Below are 23,883 nucleotides of genomic sequence, written 5' to 3'. Positions count from 1 at the left end.
ACTCAATGTTTAATTGTTAAAAATTAAAATGTAATGCAAAATATGTATAATGATTTTGTTGTTGAATATAGATCTCGCTCCAGAAGATGCTAGGGTGACTAGCGAAACGTCGAGCTGCGACAGTGAAGTAAAATTGTTTTATTTGCACTGAAAACCAAAATAGGTCAAATAGCCTACTTAACTCCAATAAATTTAAGAAAATTGACCGGAATCACCAATAATTAATCATATCGGAAGGCCTGCCGAATTTTTTATCTACCAACAACAAAAAGAAACTGCAAAATGAAAGATTTCTTCAAACATATTAAGTACAAACACGGGGAAAATACATGCATAATGATGAAACACTACAGCAAACAAAAACAAAAACTAGCAAAACAAACGGAACATCTAAAATTTCTTCTAGAATGCAAAAGATATGACTTAATGCCAAGTCATCTAACAAACTCAATAAAACATGTTGCGATAAACTCAACTTCGATAAGAGTAAGACAACAACTCCACAGAACAAAACTACTGTTTCTACGAAAAATATTAAATATAGAGATCACACAAACAAATATTAACATAAAAACAATAAAAGATTGTATACGTCACGCCGAAAGAGAACTGAAACTCAGCCTCAGTGAGCTTGAGCTCAACGCATTTACAAACAACCAACACTTTCTAGGACAGAGAATAGCAAAAGAAACACGGGATAGACACACAGCAAAAATAGAAAATCTGAAACACCAAAATTTTAACATTCTCGGTATAAATACAACAAATGATTGGTTCGTAAACAAAACGAACATCAGTTTTCCACATGAAGTAAAGTGGTTGCTCTCCCTTGGGAGAAAATTCATTATACCCACAACAAACACAAGCTTTAGTCCTATACATATAATTGCTGAAATGGAACAAGTAATACAGACGTTAGAGGATGATAGGGAAAAAGAAATAGTGAGGAACCAACTAAGTCATCAAATACTGCAATTCAAAAGAAACATAAAAAACAACGCGGCTGAGAAACTCATAATCGAAGTACACAAAAAAACTAAAGCATTTCTAAAACCACACAAAAACGACATAGTGATAACAGAAGCAGACAAAGGCAATAAGACGGTAGTGCTCTACAAAAAAGACTACGTCACTAAAATGAACGAGCTATTAGAGGACAGAAACACGTACAGAGTAACCAGAGAAGATCCAACACAAAACCTGCAAAAGAAAAATAATAACATTGTAAATGAGCTATACAAAAACAAATACATTAGCGCAAGAGAAAAACAACAGCTATCGTGCTCGGCAGCCAACGCTCCGAGACTCTACGGATTACCGAAAATCCACAAGCCAAACTTCCCCCTGCGCCCTATTGCATCATCAGTGACAGTCCCGTGCTACCACTTATCCAAGTATGTAGGAAATACAATGAAAGCCATAATAAGCGAAAAGTATAACGTAGGAAATGCGTTTGATTTGGAAGAGAGACTTAAAGGCATACGGGTAAACGACGATGAAGTGTTGGTATCTTTCGACGTTATCTCTCTGTTCACCAACATCCCAACGCACCTTGCTATTAATATTATAATGAAGAAATGGGACAAAATACAAAATGTAACAAATATCCCCAAAAACCAATTCCGCGACTTACTCAAGTTTTGTTTGCTGGACAATAACTACTTTATGTATAATAACAAGATATACACCCAAACGTTTGGTATGCCCATGGGAAACCCCCTCTCCCCTACAATAGCGGACATCATAATGGATGATCTCATTGAAAAATCGTTTAATACATTAAACCAGCAACATGATGTACAAATTAAATTTTTAGTCAAATATGTGGACGACCTATTTGCGATCGTCCGACGAAATGATGTTCAAATAATCTTAGACACCCTCAACAGCTACCACAACAAACTACACCTGACGCTTGAAATAGAAAAAGACAACTTTCTGGATGTAAAAATACACAAAATAAACAATCCTTTAATTTTCGACTGGTACGCAAAACCCACTTCATCTGGGCGTATGATTAACTTTTACTCCTCTCAACCCCTTAACTATAAAATAAACACTGCTAAAAACTTCATAAGTAAAGTTTTGTCCCTAAGTCATGAGAAGTTCCATAACAGCAACATCCACAAAATAATACAAACACTTAAAAGCAACAACTACCCTGATAGCACAATATCAAGTTTATTACAACAACAAACTATGAAAATAAACCAAAACCAACATCAAACACAAACTGAAAACAAAACAAAGCAATATCACAGCGTAACATACATACCGAAATTCACCGAACACATTCGCAAAAATATTTTAAAAAACAAAGAAAACATTGCTCTCGTATATAAATCGAACCACACTCTATCGAATATCTTCACACAAACAAAAAGCCCCATCGAACCCCTACAACAAAGCAACGTCATATACCAAATAACTTGCAAAGGAAAAGAGAACGAGGAATGTAATAAGATATACATCGGCACGACCCGAAGGTCACTGAAAGTACGACTAGCAGAGCACCAAGGCGACATACAGAAAAACAAAAGCAACACCGCATTATCACAACACACAACAACCAGTGGACACACAGCTGATCTGACAAACACAAAAATATTGGACAAAAACAAACGAGGGAGAGCGAGATACACTTTGGAAAGCTTACGAATATTGCAACAAAGGGAAAACACAGTCAATAAAAAGGAAGACACAGATGACATTGCCTCTGCGTACCTACTATGCCTATAAGCACTTTAGTATGACAATGATACCCAATGCGCACGGTACTAATAATTAGTAAATTTTTTAGTTAATAATGTAAACAAATAATGTAAGTTTTTTAGTTTTTGTTTTATGTCGTATGTAACTCAATGTTTAATTGTTAAAAATTAAAATGTAATGCAAAATATGTATAATGATTTTGTTGTTGAATATAGATCTCGCTCCAGAAGATGCTAGGGTGACTAGCGAAACGTCGAGCTGCGACAGTGAAGTAAAATTGTTTTATTTGCACTGAAAACCAAAATAGGTCAAATAGCCTACTTAACTCCAATAAATTTAAGAAAATTGACCGGAATCACCAATAATCAACTCAACTTTTATTTCCATAAAACAAAATATTCTTATTGTCGATTAGCTGGGATCTACAGAGCGCCTATTTTAAGTTTTCACTTTCAAAACATCATGCTTCCGTTTCATATGCAATTGTAGCGAAGATTTCTGATTGTAGCGCTCATCGCATACGATACATTTATACTCCAGAGCATTTACATGCAATTTTCTATGAGCGTATAAAGCAATTTTTTGAGTAAACGTTGCAGAGCACTCTTCACATGCATAATTCCGTTCTTTTGTGTGGACCACCTTGTGCGCACTAAGCTGTCTTGCATCAAAAAACCGCTTATCACACTCGTTACATTTATATCGCCGATCGTTAGTGTGGCGCCTTTCATGATTCGTTAATTGCGTTATAGTTACGAAACTTATCCCACAATAAGTGCAAACAAATGGTTTTTCGCCATTATGACGCATTAGATGAGTATTAAGTTCCGAGCTGGTATAAAAAGCTCTTTCACATTTCAAACATGTAAAGGGTTTTATTTTAGTGTGCCTTTGTTCATGTAAACGTAAATGAGATAGTACGCCAAATGCTGCGCTACAAGTTTTACATTTATATTTACGCTCTTCCGCATTTAGAGATTGTTTGCGACCGGCACGCACATGGTTTGATGAGACCTCAGTCACAGTTTTAAACTGTCGAGAAGGCTATGTATATAAAGAAAATTGAGAAAAAATGCTTACAGACATGTATGCAATACTTCTATATTGAGCATTATGAATTCATACAAGTGGCGAATGTTTGATAAAAACGTTCACAATAGTAAACAGCCTCGATTACCTGCTCAATCGCCGTTCGATTACTTAAATCATTTTCTCAATAGTGCTTTTCAAATATTTTTGTAGACGACTGGTATTTTGTATTATTTACATATTTTAAATTGTTTGCATAGCTGTCTGCTCAAATTTAATCTATTAACTTGAAAAATTATTATACTTATATGAATTCACAATGCTACTGCTGAGTACACTAAAAAACATCAGAGTGCCGATATATTGCTATTAAAATGTTTTGGTTTTTGTATTCAGAAATCGAATTTACCTAAATTTAAGGCATAATTTTGTATTTGTGAGCGATAGCCCAGACGAACAAATCATCTCTTAAGGCTTGGTTTCCTCGAAAGCGTGCCGCTATATACCGGCCGCTACATAGCGGAAGAGTACGTTGTCAAAAATGCTGCAATATACAAGTAATTACGTGGAAACTAAGAAGACGGTGAAGCTCACCGCAACGTAATATAGCGGCTATCGAACATCGAAAATCGAATTAAAAATTGGTATTATGATATCTAATCTCTGTCGAAATGTTCGCTGTGTATCTAATTTTGAAGCGAATAGAAATTTGTTGTCGACGCTGCATCGAATTAGAAGAAAATTGTTTTAAATGTAAGTTTTTTGTGTTTATCTTCTACTTTTTTGCTACTTAATAGTAATTTCAAAATATTTGTATTAATCGTATATAGTGGAGGATGCTTTATTTTTATTAAAATTAATATCCACATAAAAATTATTTAAAAGAAAATGTTAAATTTTCATGATGCAAAATTGAATAATAATGACAATTTTTGAAAATAGTAAAATCAATATTGAAAATTAAATTATTGTAAAACATATTAAAATTACAAAGTTCAAAGTAACATTATAACAAAATTAAAAAATAATTATTTAGTCAATATAGTTTAAGAAGCCTACATATAGGTCCAAGGTCGTGAATACAAAACAACTGCTTGGAAGACTGATTGCATAAATTGGACAAAATCCGTTTATAACAAAACGAACTTGCAGAAAGGATCAGGTGGAAAAAATTCCGAGTGCATTCTCGTACCCGGTGCTCAGCTGAGACAATCCCTAGCGCAAAATGTGAAAATTGTTGCCAATTTCAAAATGGTGGGAATAGACTTGGCTCTTGTGCATTGTTGCAGCCATTCATCTTTACCGGATAGCAAGTCCATGAACGCTTCTATGGTCATTATGAAGTTTAATTTTTAACACATGTAACAACATGTTCAGAAAGTTACAATGTTTAGAAAGCTACAATTACGCGTTGAAATTTATTTCTGCGTTTTATACTTCTTTCTAGTTCCAGTACTTAAGCTTTTTTCTTCATAATAAATAATTCTGCTTTTATTTTATTTGACAGATCATGGGAATGTGCTTTTCTGAACGGTTGAATTTATCGAATTATCGAACAATGACACTAGTCTTGATCGAATGTCATAATACCGAATGAAAATTCGTTCGATCACAGTCGAAGATCGAATTTGCCTCATAATAGGGGCCTCTATTACATTGATTTCCATAAGGTAGATTCGATCATCTGTTTTATCTGGTTATGGTTTTATGGTTATGTCCCCATTAATTGGCCCTTTACGTTTCTTACGTTACGTCAAACAGAAAAGCGAAAGCAATTGTCAAATGATATTTTGCCATCGTTTAATATAATGCAAACACACGAACGACTCGTTTGTGAGGTGAAACGAACGTTCGTTTCGTAATAGAGATTAACAAGCCAGCCTAATAAAACCGCACTGCGTTTTTTTAGCGCACGCAAACAACCGGCGTTTTTGCCCTAACCAAAATAAGCATGCGTTGTGACAATGTAAAGCATGTGTGCAAACGTCAAATCTAAATGTCACGCAGAACAAAAATTGGGGCTTAAGTGCAGTATACAAACAATTCCAAAATCAAAAAAAGAAGTATGAGGATTGATAGACATGGTCAAGGTGAGTATAACTACACAATTTTTTTGTGGGCAAATGACAATAACAGGAGTTATTAAGGGCCAAAGTTCATATGAAGCATTTTTTTAAATCTAAATTTCTCTTTAAGCATCGAACCGATTTTCAAAATTTTCATTGTATAGGTAGTAAAATTACCTTTCATTTGATATGCTGCTTGTATTCCTATCCCGTAAAATACTTAAAAAATTCGATGTTTAAAAGTGCTATATTTAGTAAGTAAATTACGCATATTTATTTGTACATATGTATGTATGTGTATGTATATTTCGTTAATACGTTGGTATTTAAAGCTTTAATTTTCTATAGCGTTAACCAACAATTTTATTGAAATAAATGTATTCGATATGGCGTTATGATAAGGCGACATTAATCGATTTTATTGATTTCTATAAGGTTGGTTGGAAGATTAGCTGAACCTTAACAGATGTTTGAAACTCGGAAAGGTGTTCTGAACATAAAGGAAACAAATACCAGGTGTTCTGGGCATAATTACTGTTAATTTGCCCAAAATTAAGTTTTGGTATACCAGGAACAGGACAGTTGGTATTGCATTGATGGGACTAAGGATATTATATATAATTTTAAATGAAAGCTTAAATTATTTCCCATCTACCAAACAATATTTTCATATATTTAATACAGCAATTAAATTAAAAAAAAAATTAAGTGATTAAAAATGTTGATATGTTTTTTAAAAAATTATATTATTTCAGGAAATTCTTTGCAGTTATATACTTAAGATATACATCAAATGAAAGGTATTGGAAATACCTATCCAACGATGTTGATAATCGGTACAATACTTTAGAAGTAATTTAGATTTAAAAAAAAGCTTATTATGAACTTTGAGCTTTAATAACTTTTGTTGTTGTTGTTTGCCCAACAAAAAAAATATATCGTTATGTTTCTTTTATTAATACCATCGATCTAAATTTTTCGTTTTTTTATATCAGCATTGTCCGTATACTGCACTTGTTCCAAAATTGGAAATCGAGTTAGGTTTTCACGCAGCAAATTCAATTTGGGTTGCTCTCATACAAGTTGTATGTGCATGAGACATTTTTGACAGAAAATGACTTGCGTGCGTTTATATTAGGTTGTGATTTATTGCATTTGCATGTTAAATCTCTATCCGTATCTGGTTCATGTACCATTGGAACATGAGGATTGTGTACAACGCAAGTGTTATTTCTTATCCGTTAACTGCCTGACAGGATGTTCAAGATGACTACTTTTTAGCGTTTTGACAGAATGTTAAATATAGCAACGCACACGGTCTGCTATCTTCAACGGGTGATAGAAAGAGATACAGGATGAGATCACGATAATCACTTTAAAAATCAGGTGATCCATTCTATTTGTAATTTTGACGTCTATACAGAAGATATCACACTTGTCTTATCCACAATGTCCATAAATTTTATTTTTGCCACACTTATGCTGCTACAATCATTGTGGATAAGAAAAGTGTGATAGCTTCTGCATAGACGGCGAAATTAACCGACCACCTGATTTTTAGCTGACTATCATGGTCATATTCTGTATCTCTTTCTATCACCCGCCGCCCTATGCGCCTCCACATTAAACATCCTGTCAAAACCAGTGTTGCCAGGTTAGCCTTTTCGAGGCTAGATTTAGCCTTTTGTTTTTCCTTTAGCTTCGAAATTTTGGATTTAGCTTCGTGACTTTTTTCTGGCCTTTTTTAATCCGAATGTATTTTTAATAATTTCTAAAATAAAATAATTTCAATAGTTCCTGTGAACACCTAATACCTAATAATATGAGTTCTCACAAAAGATTAATTCTTTTTCTGCTGAAAATTCGTTGAAAGTTTCAAAGCCAGATGTATTTTCTTACTTTGAAAAAGAGAAGCATAGTTATTCTTCAAGTCAAATAGCATTAATGGAGCTGCAGTGGCGAAAACTTATAACTATACAATGGAAAAATGTCCACTCCACCATGGAATTTTGGTCGGAAGTCTGAGAACATAAAAATGCATTAAACGAACCACCTTTTTTAGAACTTGTCGAATTCATATTTGGTTTTTTAGTATTACCACTCAGTAACGCGGAGGTTGAAAGAATTTTTAGTGGCATGAAAATTCTGAAGACTAAATTAAGAAACAAACTAAAAATTAAAATGCTTAATGCGCTGCTTAATATTAGATGCTCGTTAAAACGCTTATCTAAATGTTGTATTGATTTTGAAATTACCGATGATCTCATATCTATGGTAAATAGCCAAACTTTACACGCAGACTTAAGCTCTTCTGATTTTTCAGACGGGGAATATTTTATATAAATAATTAGTTTGTAATATTTTTATGTGCCTGATATGTTTTGAAACAAGAAGTTTTGTTTATAAGTTTTTATTTACAAATGTGTAAACTAAAATATAAAAAAAAAAAATTTATGAATTAACCAAAAAAATTTCTGGCCTTTTTTAGCTTCTTTTTTTTCTAAATTTAGCTTTTTCTAACTTTCACACAATCTAGCTTCTTTTTTTTCATCACCTGGCAACACTGGTCAAAACGCTAAAAAGTAGCCATCTTACACATCCTGTCAGGAAGTTGACGCTTAAGTTATCACACTTAATTTATCCACAATAGCTACAATCACGAAAATTTGTGTATACCAGAGACGTAAATTTATAGAGAATAACCAACGACGGACAGCAAGAGAAATTGTCAAACTGGTGGTATGTAATTCACCACATTATCTACTTGAAGATTAGCAAAAAACGCGGTGTTTTCGTTGAAATTTCACAAAAAAAGTTATTGAAAGCCTTAAAAAGTAGTTAAATTGTGTTTATTATACAAAAAAAATATTTTTCTAGCTTGGAATTGATGCCTTTCATGTCACATTTCCCAAATGGTGAAATACCTACCCAGGATTTGATGCTTTACTGTTTCTAGAGGTGTAAAGCTGTGGAAGCATTTGAAATTTTAAATTATTGATTTAAGAATGCTTGCTCTTCATTCATTCATTCCTTGTTAAGGAATGTGGCTTAAAAGTTAACCCATTCTTCATTCAGTAGTGGAAAAAAAAAATGCACTCCTGAACTCATTCGAAGAAAGAATAAAGTAATTGAATGAAACACAAACATTTTTCAACACAGAATAAGCATTCAAATGAATGCAGCCTTTGCTGAGTGTGCACACACTTTCCTAGTACCAATCAATTATGAAAAATGTCGTACATGCACAAAACTCCCTCAAATATCACATGGTCGAATTTAATTAAAGCCACTTCAAAATATCTACACAAAAATTTAATTATTGTCCGTAATGACCAGTTTTTTTGATATTTAAATGGTAATAAAGCACAGAGAAGTTAACTGGAAAAGTATTCTTATTGAAATTTTCCTAAAAAATTAATAATAAAAAAATCAAATGATAAGGATTTCAACATCTCCGTTCCGAAAATTGTCGTCGTTTTAAATAAGTGTTGCCAATGTGCCATATAAAAGGCTTGCATGAAAAAGTACTAATCTACATTTGAACGTCCTCAATTGTTGATTAAACAATTGAAAGTTATAAATTATAAAAGTTCTTAAGTTCCTTCATATATTCTTCCTAGCGGTTTATGGTCAAATACTGTATCTATACTGGTTTGTCAGTTTTCAAACTGCAATAGCAATATACTATTTTCTCTATTTTCTAATACTGTTTGTAATGATCTCATTTCACCTGCTAATGAAATCGTAAATTTTTTGCTTTCACACAGAAGTAACTGCTCGATTAGTATGAAGGATGAGACAGACAATCATGGCGGAACGATACAAGGTGGGAGCATGGTGACATACCTACAAACAAAAAAAATTTCATGTACTTGTAAATTCGATGGACAAATGTCAAAATCGTACTGCGCCAAGAGTTGATATATCAAATCAAATAAAAAAGGTTATAATCAGCTGTTCGATGCGGCCACCTTGTATCGTTCCGCCATGCAGACAATGACATTTGCTTTGAAAACTAAGAAGCGGAAACGGAAGCGGAACGCTACCAACAGAGTTGCATTGTGCTTTTGCCTTCATTAGGCATTCGATTAGCTACTAATGAAATAATAAAAGATTCGAATTTTGTAGGGAAGATTGAGCTCAATAAGCGTCTTAATGTAGAAAACTGCCTTTATTATTCAATAAGCCGTCTGTGTGAAAACATTATAGGAAAAATATTCTTCTAAACACAATAGTTTGTCATTACAGTAATTTTAAGTAGACTCTGTAGGTATTTGGTAGCAAAAAAAATTTTGAATACAAATCCGCTCAAGTAAGATAGAATTCAACCTACAAATGCCATGCAAATAGGCTAATGGTCCTTTCTCAATCACTCGGGTCCTACATTTATATTCCGTCAAAGACTGTCAAAACATCAGCTGTAAAAAATTGTAGTCCGATGGAGCCAGTCAATCTCTTTGTGGGGAGGGAAAGTAATAACCTCTGAAGAGTTTCTACCAATGAATCATTTCTTTTTGTGGCACATATGAAGGAAAACTGGGAAGGTGACTCAGGTGAATAGAAAAATCGCTGTAGGACGATGCCATGGAATTAGACACATATTTAACGAAATTCTCGGAATTAGGAAGCTCCAACGAAATCGTCGATAGACCTATGTATGTACTTTGATGTACATATTTAAATTTAAATGACTTACAAGCCAACCTAATATAAACGCACGCAAGTCATGTCTCATGCACATACAACTTGTATGAGAGCAACCGAAATTGAATTTGCTGCGTGAAAACCTGACTCGATTTCCAATTTTTGTTCTGCGTGACATTTAGATTCGACGTTTGCTCACATGCTTTCCATTGTCGCAGCGCATGCTCATTTCGGTTAGGGCAAAAAACGCCGGTTGTTTGCGTGCGCTAAAAAAACGCAGTGCGGTTTTATTACGTTGGCTTGTTAAACTCTGTTTTTGTTATATTATCGCTAAAAAATATCCACAATTTTCTCTATTTGGTCAATGCACAATGTGTTCATTTACAAAATCCATTTTGCTACAAATGGCAGAATAAGTAGGACATATAGTAACATTTTGACATTATAGCAAGAAAGCAATAGATTGTCTTTGCGAAGTTTAAAAGAAACTGAAAAGAAAGAAACATTTACTGGCATATTGCGATGATTTAAGGCAACTGCAGTTTCACCGTATAATTCTTGGTTCGAATCTCGGTGAAACCTTTGATAACATTCGAAACTGATGATAATTACCTATGTGGAGGTTTTCGAAATGTTAAAATCGCACCTACTGGCAATATTTCTTTCTTTTCAAAAATAATGATTGAATATTCAATTATTATAGCCGGTGTTAAGCTCATGAATTCTTAAATATTAAACTACTTGAATAATTATAAGGGGCTATTATTTCTATTTACCAGGTTTACGCCTTTTTTGCAACCAACTCCTAAATTGATTTAACATATCTGATGGCAATGAAAGTATACCAAAAAATAAACTTGGGGAAAAAGTATTTAGTACTGAATGGAAAAAAGTGTGCATTCATATCAAGTTTACATTCATTAAAGGTTGGGAACATAGTACAAGTATACCTGTACTATGGATTGGGAATAGTTCCTACATTCCAACTCTATATTGAATTATATTTTACCATTCAATAACACACACACTTTAGCTTTGAGTTAAAGTATTTTGAGCCACTCAGGAATGGAGATCCATAATATGCAACCAAAAAATCACAAATTTTGAAAAGAATGCTGAGAGAATGCACACTCAATTGATTCAATCTTTTTACAGCTCTGACTGTTTCCCACTATTCGTTCTGTTTGCGGTTCTCTTTAGTTACACGTTCTCTGGTGTATACCGTGTTTTTTTTTTTTGATTTCGAACATATTGTACTAGCAATATAGGAGTATTACATATACGCTTACAGTTCAAATTTTCTATTAGTGCACCATGATTTGACAACAAAAATGGTAATAGTCTAGTTGAGGGGTCGACTGCTAATACGCTACCAAAAGTATCTTGACATCAGTATTAATAATCCGAAGGCGGAAAATAAAAATTTTAACTCGTTCAAAAGATATTAACGAAAAACCGAAAAAAGACCCGCGGGTACCTCCGAAACCGGGGGTGGGATCCATAGTATTTTTGCGAAGAACACCTTTCTGCGTTGGCGACCTTCGGCCGCGCTTATAAAAAATAACCCTGGGCTACGCCATGCAAAGTCCGGATGTGTGGTATAATGCAAAATTTTTTATGTGGGTACACCACAACAACAACCACATGAAAATCGCCAACTTCAACTGCAAATATCTCCGGACAGAGATAAAATTTTTCTTTTCCGCCTTCGGATTATTGTTCTCGAGATTTGACACCTCAATCGATACTTTTGGTAGCGTATTAGCAGTCGAGCCCTCAACTAGACTATTATCACAAAAATTTATAGTTGGTAAAGGGAACCTTCTAGAGAAACTAAATTTGTTCACCAATTTTCATGCGGTTGTTGTAATGTTGTTGTGCACTAAAGGAAATGTTGTGTACAAAGGAATTTAGCACGCATTTAATTTTGATCATACCCCATTGGTGGACCAGCCACCGAAATATTTTATAAGGCCGGTCGAAGGAAATGTGTCTGCACAAAAATACTAGGGATCCCACCCCGGTTTCGAAGGATCGTGTGGTAATTTTTCGTTAATATCTTTTGAACGAGTTAATATTTTTATTAATACGGCTGTCAAGACCATGATACAAAAAATGGAGGTAGTTCCATTTAGTCTGACGTTAGGCACTTACTTATGCGGGGACTATGACAACTTCACCAAAAACAAGCTACCAGATTGAAAAATGTTACGAATTTTTCTAATTTTGATGGATTCCATATTAACGAATACGACTAAATTACTTTTACAATAAAAAAAAAAGACAAAAATGAGCCCCATGCCGAGATGGTCGGGCCAGCACCTTAATGGTGCTGTGGTACCGGATCTGTATCCGGCAAAGGACCATCACATCGATAACACTCCCCAAAGCCTTCGGGGAGCAACCATATCGCTACAACAACAACAACAGCCTCATGCCTAGGAAATATTTTAATACGAAATATCGGCCTAGCAAAAAAGGTTTTTAATAAGTTTTTCGAGCTTCCGAAAATTGTTTTGGTGGAAGAAACATGGATCAAAGTATGGAAAGCAAGAGAATATAGCTTTCTTAAGTGTCCGTACGTTTGCTCAGGACATTTTTCAAAACATACACGTTTGTAAATTGCTTGCTCAAAGGATGTCCTTATAAACCGACACCGCAATTTTTTGATAAATTGGCTACAAGTCCACATTTTTTATTTTTTTATTTATTGTATAATTCAAGCGTTGCGCTTTAGGAAGGAACATTCTAGAACAACAGGATTTTTCGTGTATTTCCTCTCTAGGGGTCAAGCTGCCATAAAGATATGAGACATTCAGGCCTGTTCTGGATTCCGATTCCGATCAATTTTTTCGGAATCGAAATGGATTGGTGTTCTCAATTTCGATTCCGACCAAAAGTTATCGGTTCGAAAAGTATTGCCTCTGAGCAGTCGGAATGAAAATTAATTGGCAGATTATACACAAATGTTGCGATATTTGTCTTTCAAATAATTTTTTTTTAAATTCTTCATTTTATTTGGAAGAGTTGTGTGTATTTTTTGTTTAAATTTGAGTTAAATTGGCATAATAAATCTTTCTTTAAAAACTTCTATCAAGTAATCTATTAGGCAAACAAATCGATGCTGATCGAAATGAAGTCGACCTGTTCTGAATTCCGATCCAGCGCATTTTTACGATTCGCACGCACAATAGCACATATTCTTGCGTCTGCGCATCAAAAACCATATCTGCAGGCATTTTTTAATTAAAATAAAATTTTATGATACTTAAACCAAAACACATAAACAAAAACAGCTGATTAAACTGGTTACCGAATCGGAATGAAAACGATTCGAAATCGACTTCGAATCGATTTTTTACAATCGGAATTGAGAACACCAAATAGAAACCGAGTCGGAATCAATGTTGTTTTACTTTTCATTCCGAGTCGGAATTCAGAACAGGCCTGATTATCCACTATTTTTCAATAAAATTGCATGTTTTACTGTGTTTTACAGATGACCATTGCCTTTTCATCCTCAAGGAGATTTCCATTCCGAAAAACCACAATTTCGCCTTAAACATCAACGGTATGGCAACGCTTCTGGCTAAACAACAAACATATTATGAAACCTAAAAATCCCCAAATACGTCAAAAAAATTTAAGTGGGTCTACCTTCTTTTTTGTATCATGGTCAAGACGCTCGTCGTTTGACAACTCACTATATATTTTTGGACGTGTATTAGCAGACGACCCCGGTTCTATACTATTACCGGAACGGGAATGGTGCACTAATGAAATATGCCGCCGGTTCTCAAAATTTGCCAACTTACAGGTCTATCCTCCATTGCGTCGATTTCATCAAGTTCCATTGGCTGTAGTATCTCTGTTATCAAATCATCTACACTAGCATATTCGTCGACATAAGTGCGTTCAATTTCCAAATATTGTTCATTATCCACAAGGCGTTCATCAATTTCGTTGGTCTTTGTACTCTTCTTAGAGCTTTGGGTATTTGATGCAATCCAGTCATCATAATGTTTTCCCAATATATGATCCAAAAACTGTGCATAAACACCAAACCGTTCATCACACGATTTACACTCGAGAATAACTGACAAATTCTCTGTCACATATACTTCCCCCGCATGAAATCGTTTCAATGCTGCTGTAGCCATTGCAATGCAAGTAGGTTTTTACCTTTTAGAAAATAGTTGTTTATTTCTTCCGAATGGCTTAGCGGCGGTTAGATTAGCTACAATGGTCGATACTCTGACGATTTCTCGATTTATTATTATCGGTTCATTTCACTGCATTCATATCATCCCTTCAAAAACCCCAGTACTCTATAAATAATGTAAGGAATACTCCTTTGGGAGAATAGGACTGTCCAAATCTAATCTGTATTCATACAAAAAATGTGCTCCAATTAACATTGCGATGTCCTAGGAGAGGAGTAGGTGATCCCACTCTCGCTTTGTTTATGAGTATTCCATAGAGTACATACGTGAGAGTACTTTCCAAAGTACTTTCACTGTTGTACTCCATGGAACACCCACAGAGGATCATATGCCAAAGTACTAAAGAGGAATTGTGTCGGAAAGAATTTAATTGAAAATGAAAGTAAATTAAGACGGGCAATACAACTTTTATATTTTATACTACGAATATTCTTATGTTATTTAGCGTTTGCGTGAATAAAGAAACTAATATTTCTCTATACTATAGTATGTGTACATAAAACCAGTGCGCGGTTGCATTTTTATCAGAGTTGCCATAGTAAAATTTTATTATCAGTTCTTTGTATGCAATATTTTACTTTTGGCAACTCTGAGCGATCGTCATCGTGTCGTGATCACGGTCGTTAAAAAACGAGCAATGATCGGCTGATGGTGGTCCGCAAACGCATTGCAAAGGAGTATTGTTAGAGTAGTCCAACATGAATAAAATGGAACACGTAATCCAACAATTTTTGCAGGGAACTCACCATTAATTCGCCATTATAGAAGGTGGCGCATTGCGCATGTAAACATTACTTTATGTGCAATTTTTACGTCGTTTTCCTTTGCTCTTGTTTTTTTTTTTTCTCTTTCTTTCATTCGCTGAAGCAGTCAAGTGTGACGTAGAGGCGCAGTACGAAGCAATTTTGAACTCGTGAATGCACAATCTTCTGTGTGTGATTTCCCTGCAAAAATTGTTGGATTACGTGTTCCATTTTCTTCATGTTGGAGTACTCTAACAATACTCCTTTGCAATGCGTTTGCGGACCACCATCAGCCGATCATTGCTCGTTTTTTAATGACAGTGATCACGACACGATGACGATCGAACAGAGTTGCCAAAAGTAAAATATTGCATGCAAATAACTAATAATAAAATTTTACTTTGGCAACTCTGATAAAATGCAACAGCGCACTGGTTTTATGTATACATATTGTCACGGATATTAGCATCACTAAGCTATACCATCACTAAGGCGATGCTAAAGCCCCCATTACTGATACTTAGCATAGACTTGACTTGACTTGGCGTAAACTTGGCAACTTAGCCACGATTATACTCCACTTGGCGCATAAAATCTGGCATCATAATCAGCGTTGAAATTTATTTTTAAATAAATGTCAATTTGTATGACAAAATGTCAAAATGAAATGGAAACAAACAAATGGCATCTCAAAATGTAAACGTCACTTAGAACTTACATAGAAAATCAAAATTCAACAGACTTCTAAGTCAAGTTAAGTTTTGAGTAATCAGTAACATGCAATGTTTATTTAACAGAACTGTAAGTGACAGTTCGCAAGCCAAGTCAAGTCTATGCTAAGTATCGGTAATGGAGCCTTAAGCGATGTTTACGTCAATAATCAAATCATGTATACACATATATAAGGCAGCCAAGAGATGTCACACACAGATGCATTTACTTACACGCCTATGTGTGTGCGAGAGACTGTAAACTACAAACTCACATACATCTAAGAGACGCTGAAAAGTAGAAAATTGTAAACAAGTAGAAACTATATGAGAACTATAAACACTCGAAATAGTTGGTAAGTTCTGGAAATAGAAGAGCCTAGATGTATGCAGCGTAAACTATAAAAGCGGCACAAGCGAGTAAAAAGTAATTCAGTTTGAGTTGAGCTATCAATCAGTTTGATTAAGCACGCGATCTGGCGGCCAATAGTAGAGTTTCATTTGAGTTATCAATCAGTTTGGTTATTAAGCCAGCGAGTAGCAAAGTATAAGTGTTATTGTGAAGTACTTAATAAAGACCATTTTTCCATCATTCAATATTGGAGTTATTTATTCAACAGTTTAGTGATTCGAACTTAGCAGAGGATTGCAAATAAGAGGATTTGCAAGTAAATTCGTTACAATTGGTGTCAGAAGAGGAATTGTTGAATAAATTCCAGAGGACAACAAGGACATGGCAAAGTTCAGTGAATTGAAGATACAGCAACTAAAGAAGGAGTTGGAGAGCCGTGGATTGAATACAAGCGGCGTTAAACTTGAACTTCAGGCACGGCTACGAGAGGCAATGGAAGCAGAAGGAATTGATGTGGAAGAGTATGACTTTCATCTTGATGGCGAGGAAATAACAAAAATGGAAGAAACACCGCAGACAATGGCGAACACAGACCTGAACATGATATTGGCTGCAATATCTGCTCAAACATCGACAATGTCATCACAGATGGAATCTCAAGAGACACGTATAACATCAAAGATTGAAGCACAAGAAACGCGTATAAAATCAAAGATTGAAGCACAAGAAACGCGTATGTCAGAAATGTCGTCGCAAATGTCATCTCAGCTGGAATCGCAGGAGAACCGTATAACAGCGAAGATTGAAGCACAAGAGGTACGGATAGCCGAAATGTCGGCTCAAATTTCAGCACAGATATCATCGCAGATCTCTGCTCAACTGGAAGAGCAAGAAGGACGTATTTCCTCGAAGTTGGAGGCGCAAGATACAAAAATTTTACAGTTTGAAGAAAAAATCGAGGCCGAGGTGGATGCTTTGAGAGGACGTATCGAGCAGTTGCAACTAAATCGCCCAGCAGTTTCAACTAGTAATCCAAAGGTAAAAACACCATCCTTTGACGGTTCTGTTCCTTTCCAGGTCTTTAAGCTACAGTTTGAGAAGACCGCAGCAGTGAACCAATGGAATGCTGAAGATAAAGTTGCAGCTCTGTTCGTGGCACTGAAAGGGCCTGCCGCGGAAATCTTACAGACCATCCCAGAGTACGAGCGGAACCACTACGAAACATTGATGAGCCCTTTAGAGAGACGTTACGGAAGCGAGCATAGGAGACAGATATTCCAAATTGAGTTGCAAAACCGCTACCAAAAAGCTAATGAGACATTGCAGGAGTTTGCTTCAGATATTGAAAGATTGGCTCATCTTGCAAATGCGGATGCACCCGTGGAATACACTGAAAGGGTAAAGATTCAGAGCTTTATAAATGGCATACGAGATGTGGAAACGAAGCGGGCTACATATGCGAATCCAAAACTAACATTTGCTGAAACGGTATCTCATGCTCTGATTCAGGAAACAGCGTCGCTTCTGTGTAAGCCAGTTTTCAAAGCACGCCGTGTCGAAGTAGAAAGGCCAGAGTGGGTAGATACAATTTTGGAAGCTCTGAAGGGATCACAACAGAAAAATGCCGGAGTTATGAAATGTTTCAAGTGCGGTAACCCAGGTCACATTGCACGTCATTGCGATCTTGGTCCTAATAGTTCCAACAATGTGGGTGGCCGTAAACGCAAAGCTGGCGGAAATGAGCAAAAGCGTGTCGAATGTAAAGAACGAAAACTTGCCCCGGCTATTGAATGTCCTGTGATATCTGTGTCGCAAATTGGAAGGAAATCAAGCAGTCTTACCGTCAGAGGGAATGTGGATGGCAAAGAACGAGTACTGACTGTAGATACGGGCGCATCTCATTCCTTGGTCCGATCTGACTTGGTCAACACGAGAGTAAAACCGTTACCTAGAGCAAAGTTGCGTACGGTCACTGGCGAGTTTAACCAAGTTCAGGGAGAAGTGATATGTGAAGTATTGATTGGGAAGGTCATGGTTCTACACAAATTTGTTGTGGCGGAGATTGTTGATGAAGTTATATTGGGAGTGGATTTCTTGGTTGACCATGACCTCAAGATCGATATGCAGAGGAGGGTGATGCGTTATGAGAACCAATATGTGCCACTTATATTTAGTTTGGAAAAAGGGTTCAGCAGTAATCGGGTACTGGTGGAGAATACTCGACGAAGGCCACGAAATTCAGAGGTAAAGGTTGATAGATCGAATGGGCCAAATAAATCAAAATCAAAAGTACCTGCGATAGAAACACTAGCATTGACAAAACCTAAAAGACGCAGGAAAACGAAGCAACGAATTTCCGAGAAAGAATGCGAGGGTAGTTTCAAGCCGGAGCGCACTACTGTTGTGAAATGTGGGAACGATACCGATCATGCAAAGCAAATCCGTCCAGCGCAAGCTCTACGAAGTGGTTCATTGACCAAACAACAGAGTGTGAAGGAACGGCCCAGGGTAATGAGTAGTAAGATGAAACACTGGCATGACAAGAACTTTAATTCGGAAGGTTTCTTGGCGGGAGATTTGGTACTGTTATACAACCCTCACCGGCGGAAAGGTGTTCCATCCAAACTTCGGTGCAGTTTGGAAGGCCCTAACAAGCTTGTGAAGAAGATCAGTGATACCATCTACCGCATACAAAGCATTGAGAAACCACGGAGTAGAAGAGTGGTACATTTGGCGATGCTAGTAGCGTTTAGATCGAGAGATTTGTCTGATCGGGACGATGAGACTTAGGTGGAGGGCAGTGTCACGGATATTAGCATCACTAAGGCGATGCTAAGCGATGTTTACGTCAATAATCAAATCATGCATACACATATATAAGGCAGCCAAGAGATTTCACACACAGATGCATTTACTTATACGCCTATGTGTGTGCGAGAGACTGTAAACTACAAACTCACATACATCTGAGAGACGCTGAAAAGTAGAAAATTGTAAACAAGTAGAAACTATATGAGAACTATAAACACTCGAAATAGTTGGTAAGTTCTGGAAATAGAAGAGCCTAGATGTATGCAGCGTAAACTATAAAAGCGGCACAAGCGAGTAAAAAGTAATTCAGTTTGAGTTGAGCTATCAATCAGTTTGATTAAGCACGCGATCTGGCGGCCAATAGTAGAGTTTCATTTAAGTTATCAATCAGTTTGGTTATTAAGCCAGCGAGTAGCAAAGTATAAGTGTTATTGTGAAGTACTTAATAAAGGCCATTTTTCCATCATTCAATATTGGAGTTATTTATTCAACAGTTTAGTGATTCGAACTTAGCAGAGGATTGCAAATAAGAGGATTTGCAAGTAAATTCGTTACAATATTATATTAGTTTCTTTATTCACGCAAATGCTAAATAACATAAGAATATTCGTAGTACAAAATATAAAAGTTGTATTGCCCCTCTTCATTTACTTTCATTTTAAATTAAATTCACTTCGATAATTCTTTCCGACACAATTCCTCTTTAGTACTTTGGCATATGATCCTCTGTGGGTGCTCCATGGAGTAGTACTACAGTGAAAGTACTTTGGAAAGTACTCTCACGTATCTACTCTATGGAATACTCACAAACAAAGCGAGAGTGGGATCACCTACTGCTCTCCCAGGACATCGCAATGTTAATTGGAGCACATTTTTTGTATGAATACAGATTAGATTTGGATCAGTCCTATACTCCCAAAGCAGTATTCCTTACATTATTTATAGAGTACTCGCGTTTTTTGAAGGGTTGTGATTCATATAACCGAATTAAAGGCCCGTCACATAAGCAGTTTTGCATGTAGAAGCTTTTAACTCTTATATTATGCATTATGAGTCACAAATCACACACACAAGACTATGCATTGCGCATATAAACAAAAGATCAGCTGTTTTTTATGGGCAATTTTTACGTCATTTTCCTTCAGCTCTTGTTTTTTTCTCTCTTTCTTTCATTCGCTCAAGCAGTCAAGTGTGACGTAAATGCGCAGAACGAAGCAATTTTGAACTCGTGAATGCGCAATCTTGTGTGTGTGATTTGTGATTATAAGTAGATTGCACGTATTTTATGCATTGTGGTAGATTGAGCGACACTGGCACCATTTGACGTGAAAAAGTAGCCAACTTGAAGATTTTGTTGCAAGCAAAGCATAAAAAGAATTTGACATTTGCTATGGCTAAGGCTGCTGGCCACTTTGCAAGTGAACTTATTTTTCCCACTCGCTGGTAAATTTTCTAATATTTTTTGCAATATAACAAATGAATACGACACAAAATATGTTAGCAAGTAGTTTTGTTGTATAAGGAGAATGTTTAAAACAGTGCTTCGCGAAATTTTGAATGGGAATGGGCAAGGCGAAATAAACTTCAGTTGCCAAGTCTGAAGTTCCTTCATATTTATAAAGTTTATAATATAAACGCAACATCTATATGAAAAATTTCATATGCCGCGGCCTTTACCCTTAAAGCCTGTCCGCATGGCATCCAATGATGCACTTTTTCGTTCGCCATTTGCTTGACAGCAGAATGTCAGGAATTTTTTTGCAACTGTAATTTTTTACACTGGAATTCAAAAACAGCTTTATATACGCTAAGCTGTACCTTAAAGTTTGAAATAGGCACGGCTTAATAATGATAATAGCAATAATATTCAGTTCGTGGGGGAAACAACGGAGTAATACAAATGTGTCGGATTCTTTACATCATTGACCAGAGTAGATGAAGGTTCTTTTGGCTTTTATCATGACTTTGGTTATGCTACAAAATACAATTTCTTTTATGGCTGCCAGCCATAAAAACAAGGAGCACAAATTTTGGTAATTTTTTACTTTAGCTCACAATTGCTAAAACTCGTCCAAAAATATCGGCAGAGATGTCAAAAGATGCTTTTTTGACCCGGGACACGGAAGCGCAAATTAAAAATTTAATTTCTGTCAAAAGATATTTCCAAAAAACCGAAAAATGGCCTCGGAGCGCTTCGAAACCGGTGGTGGAATCCATAGTTTTTTTGAGCAGAACACCTTTCAGCATTGGCGATTATAAAAAATGACCCTGGGTCCAACACCGGTTTGTAGATCAAAACTAAACCCGCGCAAAACACTTTCCCTACTGTTTTTTTTTTTTTTCGTACAACAAAATTACAACAGCCACATGAAATTTTTAAATTTTGTTTGCAAATACCTGGAAAATCTGGAAAGAAATAACATTTTAAATTTCCGCTTTCGTATTCGTGGTCCTGGGTCCAAAGCGGGTCTTCGAAAACCTCTCCTGATATTTTTGCACGAGTTTTAGCAGTTGTGAGCTATAGTGAAGAATTACCAAAATATTTCGTAGTTATTGTAGCAGTAAGAATATTTTGTCGTGTAATGTAGTTCCACCACAAATTACCTACCCAGATTGCGCATTCACGAGTTCAAAATTGTGTAGTTCCACAAATCAAACACAGGATTGCGCATTGCGCATGTAAACAAAAGATCAGCTGTTTTTTATGGGCAATTTTACGTCATTTTCCTTTAGCTCTTGTTCTTTTCTCTCTTTCTTTCATTAGCTCAAGCAGTGAAGTGTGACGTAGATGCGCAGAACGAAGCAATTATGAACTCGTGAATGCGCAATCTTCTGTGTGTGATTTGTGGTGTAGTTCCACTATATGTGTCCCTAGCAGAGCTGTAAAAAGATTGAATCAATTGAGTGCGCATTCTCTCCGCATTCTTTAAAAAAATTTTGATTATTTGGTTGCGTATTATAAATCTTCATTCCTGAATGGCTTAAAATACTTTTACTCAAAGCCAAAGTGTGAGTGTTATTGAATGGTGATTATAGGCCTATCGCCATTTTGCCATTTCTGTCAAAAGTGTTCGAACGTATAGTGAATCGGCAGATAAACTCGTTCGTAAATAGTAAGTCCCTAATTAGTCCACGCCAGTCTGGTTTCAGGAAAAATAGAAGCTGTATTACTGTGCTTTTAAATGTCACGGATGATATAAGGCAGAATATGGACCATGATCGTGTTACCTTTCTTGCTCTTTTAGATCACTCGAAGGCATTTGACTCGGTCGATCATGCATTACTTTGTTTTAAGCTTAAGCACCTTTTTAACTTTTCTAACCCAGCTGTAGATCTAATCAGGTCGTACCTCAATGAGAGATCCCAATCAGTAAGTGTGGGTAGTTCTATGTCTGACCTATTGCCTGTAACTAAAGGTGTTCCGCAAGGATCTATACTTGGGCCTTTACTTTTCGTGTTATATATAAACGACCTACCAAATGTTCTTAAGCACAGCAATGTTCACATATATGCCGATGACGTTCAAATATATCTAAGTAGTCCATTCGCCTCCATTGAAACTTGCATACGCAATCTGAACGTCGATCTATGCCTATTAAATGAATGGGCTAGTGATAATGGACTATTCTTAAACCCCAGTAAATCACAATGCATCGCTATCTATAAGAAACCCTTTGACCTTAACCGCTATCCCAAAGTAATGCTTAACAACACTGAGATACCATTTGCCGTCACCGTAAAAAACCTTGGTGTTACTTTCAATAGAACATTGACGTGGAACAATCATATTTTTGCAGCAATAGGCAAAGTCTATGGAAGGTTAAGAGTACTGTGGACTACTCAGCACTTCACACCAGTTAAAATAAGGTTGCTCTTAGCGAAGGCATATTTGATTCCAACGTTACTTTATGGTTGCGAACTTTATGCGAATTGTGACAGTGTCTGTAGTAGAAAACTTAATGTTTTGTACAATAATATTGCACGCTATATCTACGACATTAGCCGTTACGAACACATTTCCGAATATGCTGTGAAAATATGTTGTGTTCCACTAGATGATCTACTAAAGTTCAGGTCCGTAGCACACCTACAAAGGATTCTGGTAAATAAGGAACCCTTAAATCTTAGTGAGCGGCTAAAATTCACAAGATCAGTACGCTCCTCACAAATACTGCATTTGGCATTCAACTCACGAACATCTGAGCGTCAATTTTTTGTTTCTGCGGTTCGTCTTTGGAACACATTACCGATGGAGATTAGAAGTATCAAGGGAACATTGCCCTTTAAAAGAAAACTATTGCGTTATTTTGTTCAGCAAATTTAAAATTTTAAAATCTGACCCTTTCTTTCTATAAACTTTCCACTCTTTCCTATACCTATTTTTCTTTATCTTTATCTTTTTCTACTACCTATTGCCCTTACAACCTCATCAATCCTCCTTACTATTAAAATTTAAACTATTTAAAATTTTGTAGACACACTTTGTATCTAAGTATATTTACCTTGTTTTAAGTCCTATTGTCAAACACTGTAAATAAAACTTATGGTTGTTGTGTTTGATTCCTTAAATCTAATATCTAATCTAATATATAT

General features: G+C 35.9%; 1 protein-coding gene across 1 annotated transcript in view; it reads right to left on the bottom strand.

Annotated features, from left to right (window-relative positions):
- Window positions 1–3,057: 3,057 nt before the first annotated feature.
- The window catches only part of LOC137247561 (zinc finger protein 93-like), a 73,005-nt gene continuing 52,179 nt past the window's right edge, over window positions 3,058–23,883 (bottom strand). The window contains exons 4-5 of the mRNA XM_067778544.1: window positions 14,267–14,629; window positions 3,058–3,756 (exon numbers count right to left, since the gene is read on the bottom strand). Coding sequence (XP_067634645.1) covers window positions 3,151–3,756; window positions 14,267–14,629 — 969 coding nt within the window. The 3' untranslated portion in view covers window positions 3,058–3,150. The remainder of the gene's footprint in view (window positions 3,757–14,266; window positions 14,630–23,883) is intronic.

Source organism: Eurosta solidaginis, chromosome 4, assembly GCF_040869045.1.
Source record: "Eurosta solidaginis isolate ZX-2024a chromosome 4, ASM4086904v1, whole genome shotgun sequence".
Taxonomy (NCBI): domain Eukaryota; kingdom Metazoa; phylum Arthropoda; class Insecta; order Diptera; family Tephritidae; genus Eurosta; species Eurosta solidaginis.
This window is presented reverse-complemented; position numbering and strand designations above follow the sequence as displayed.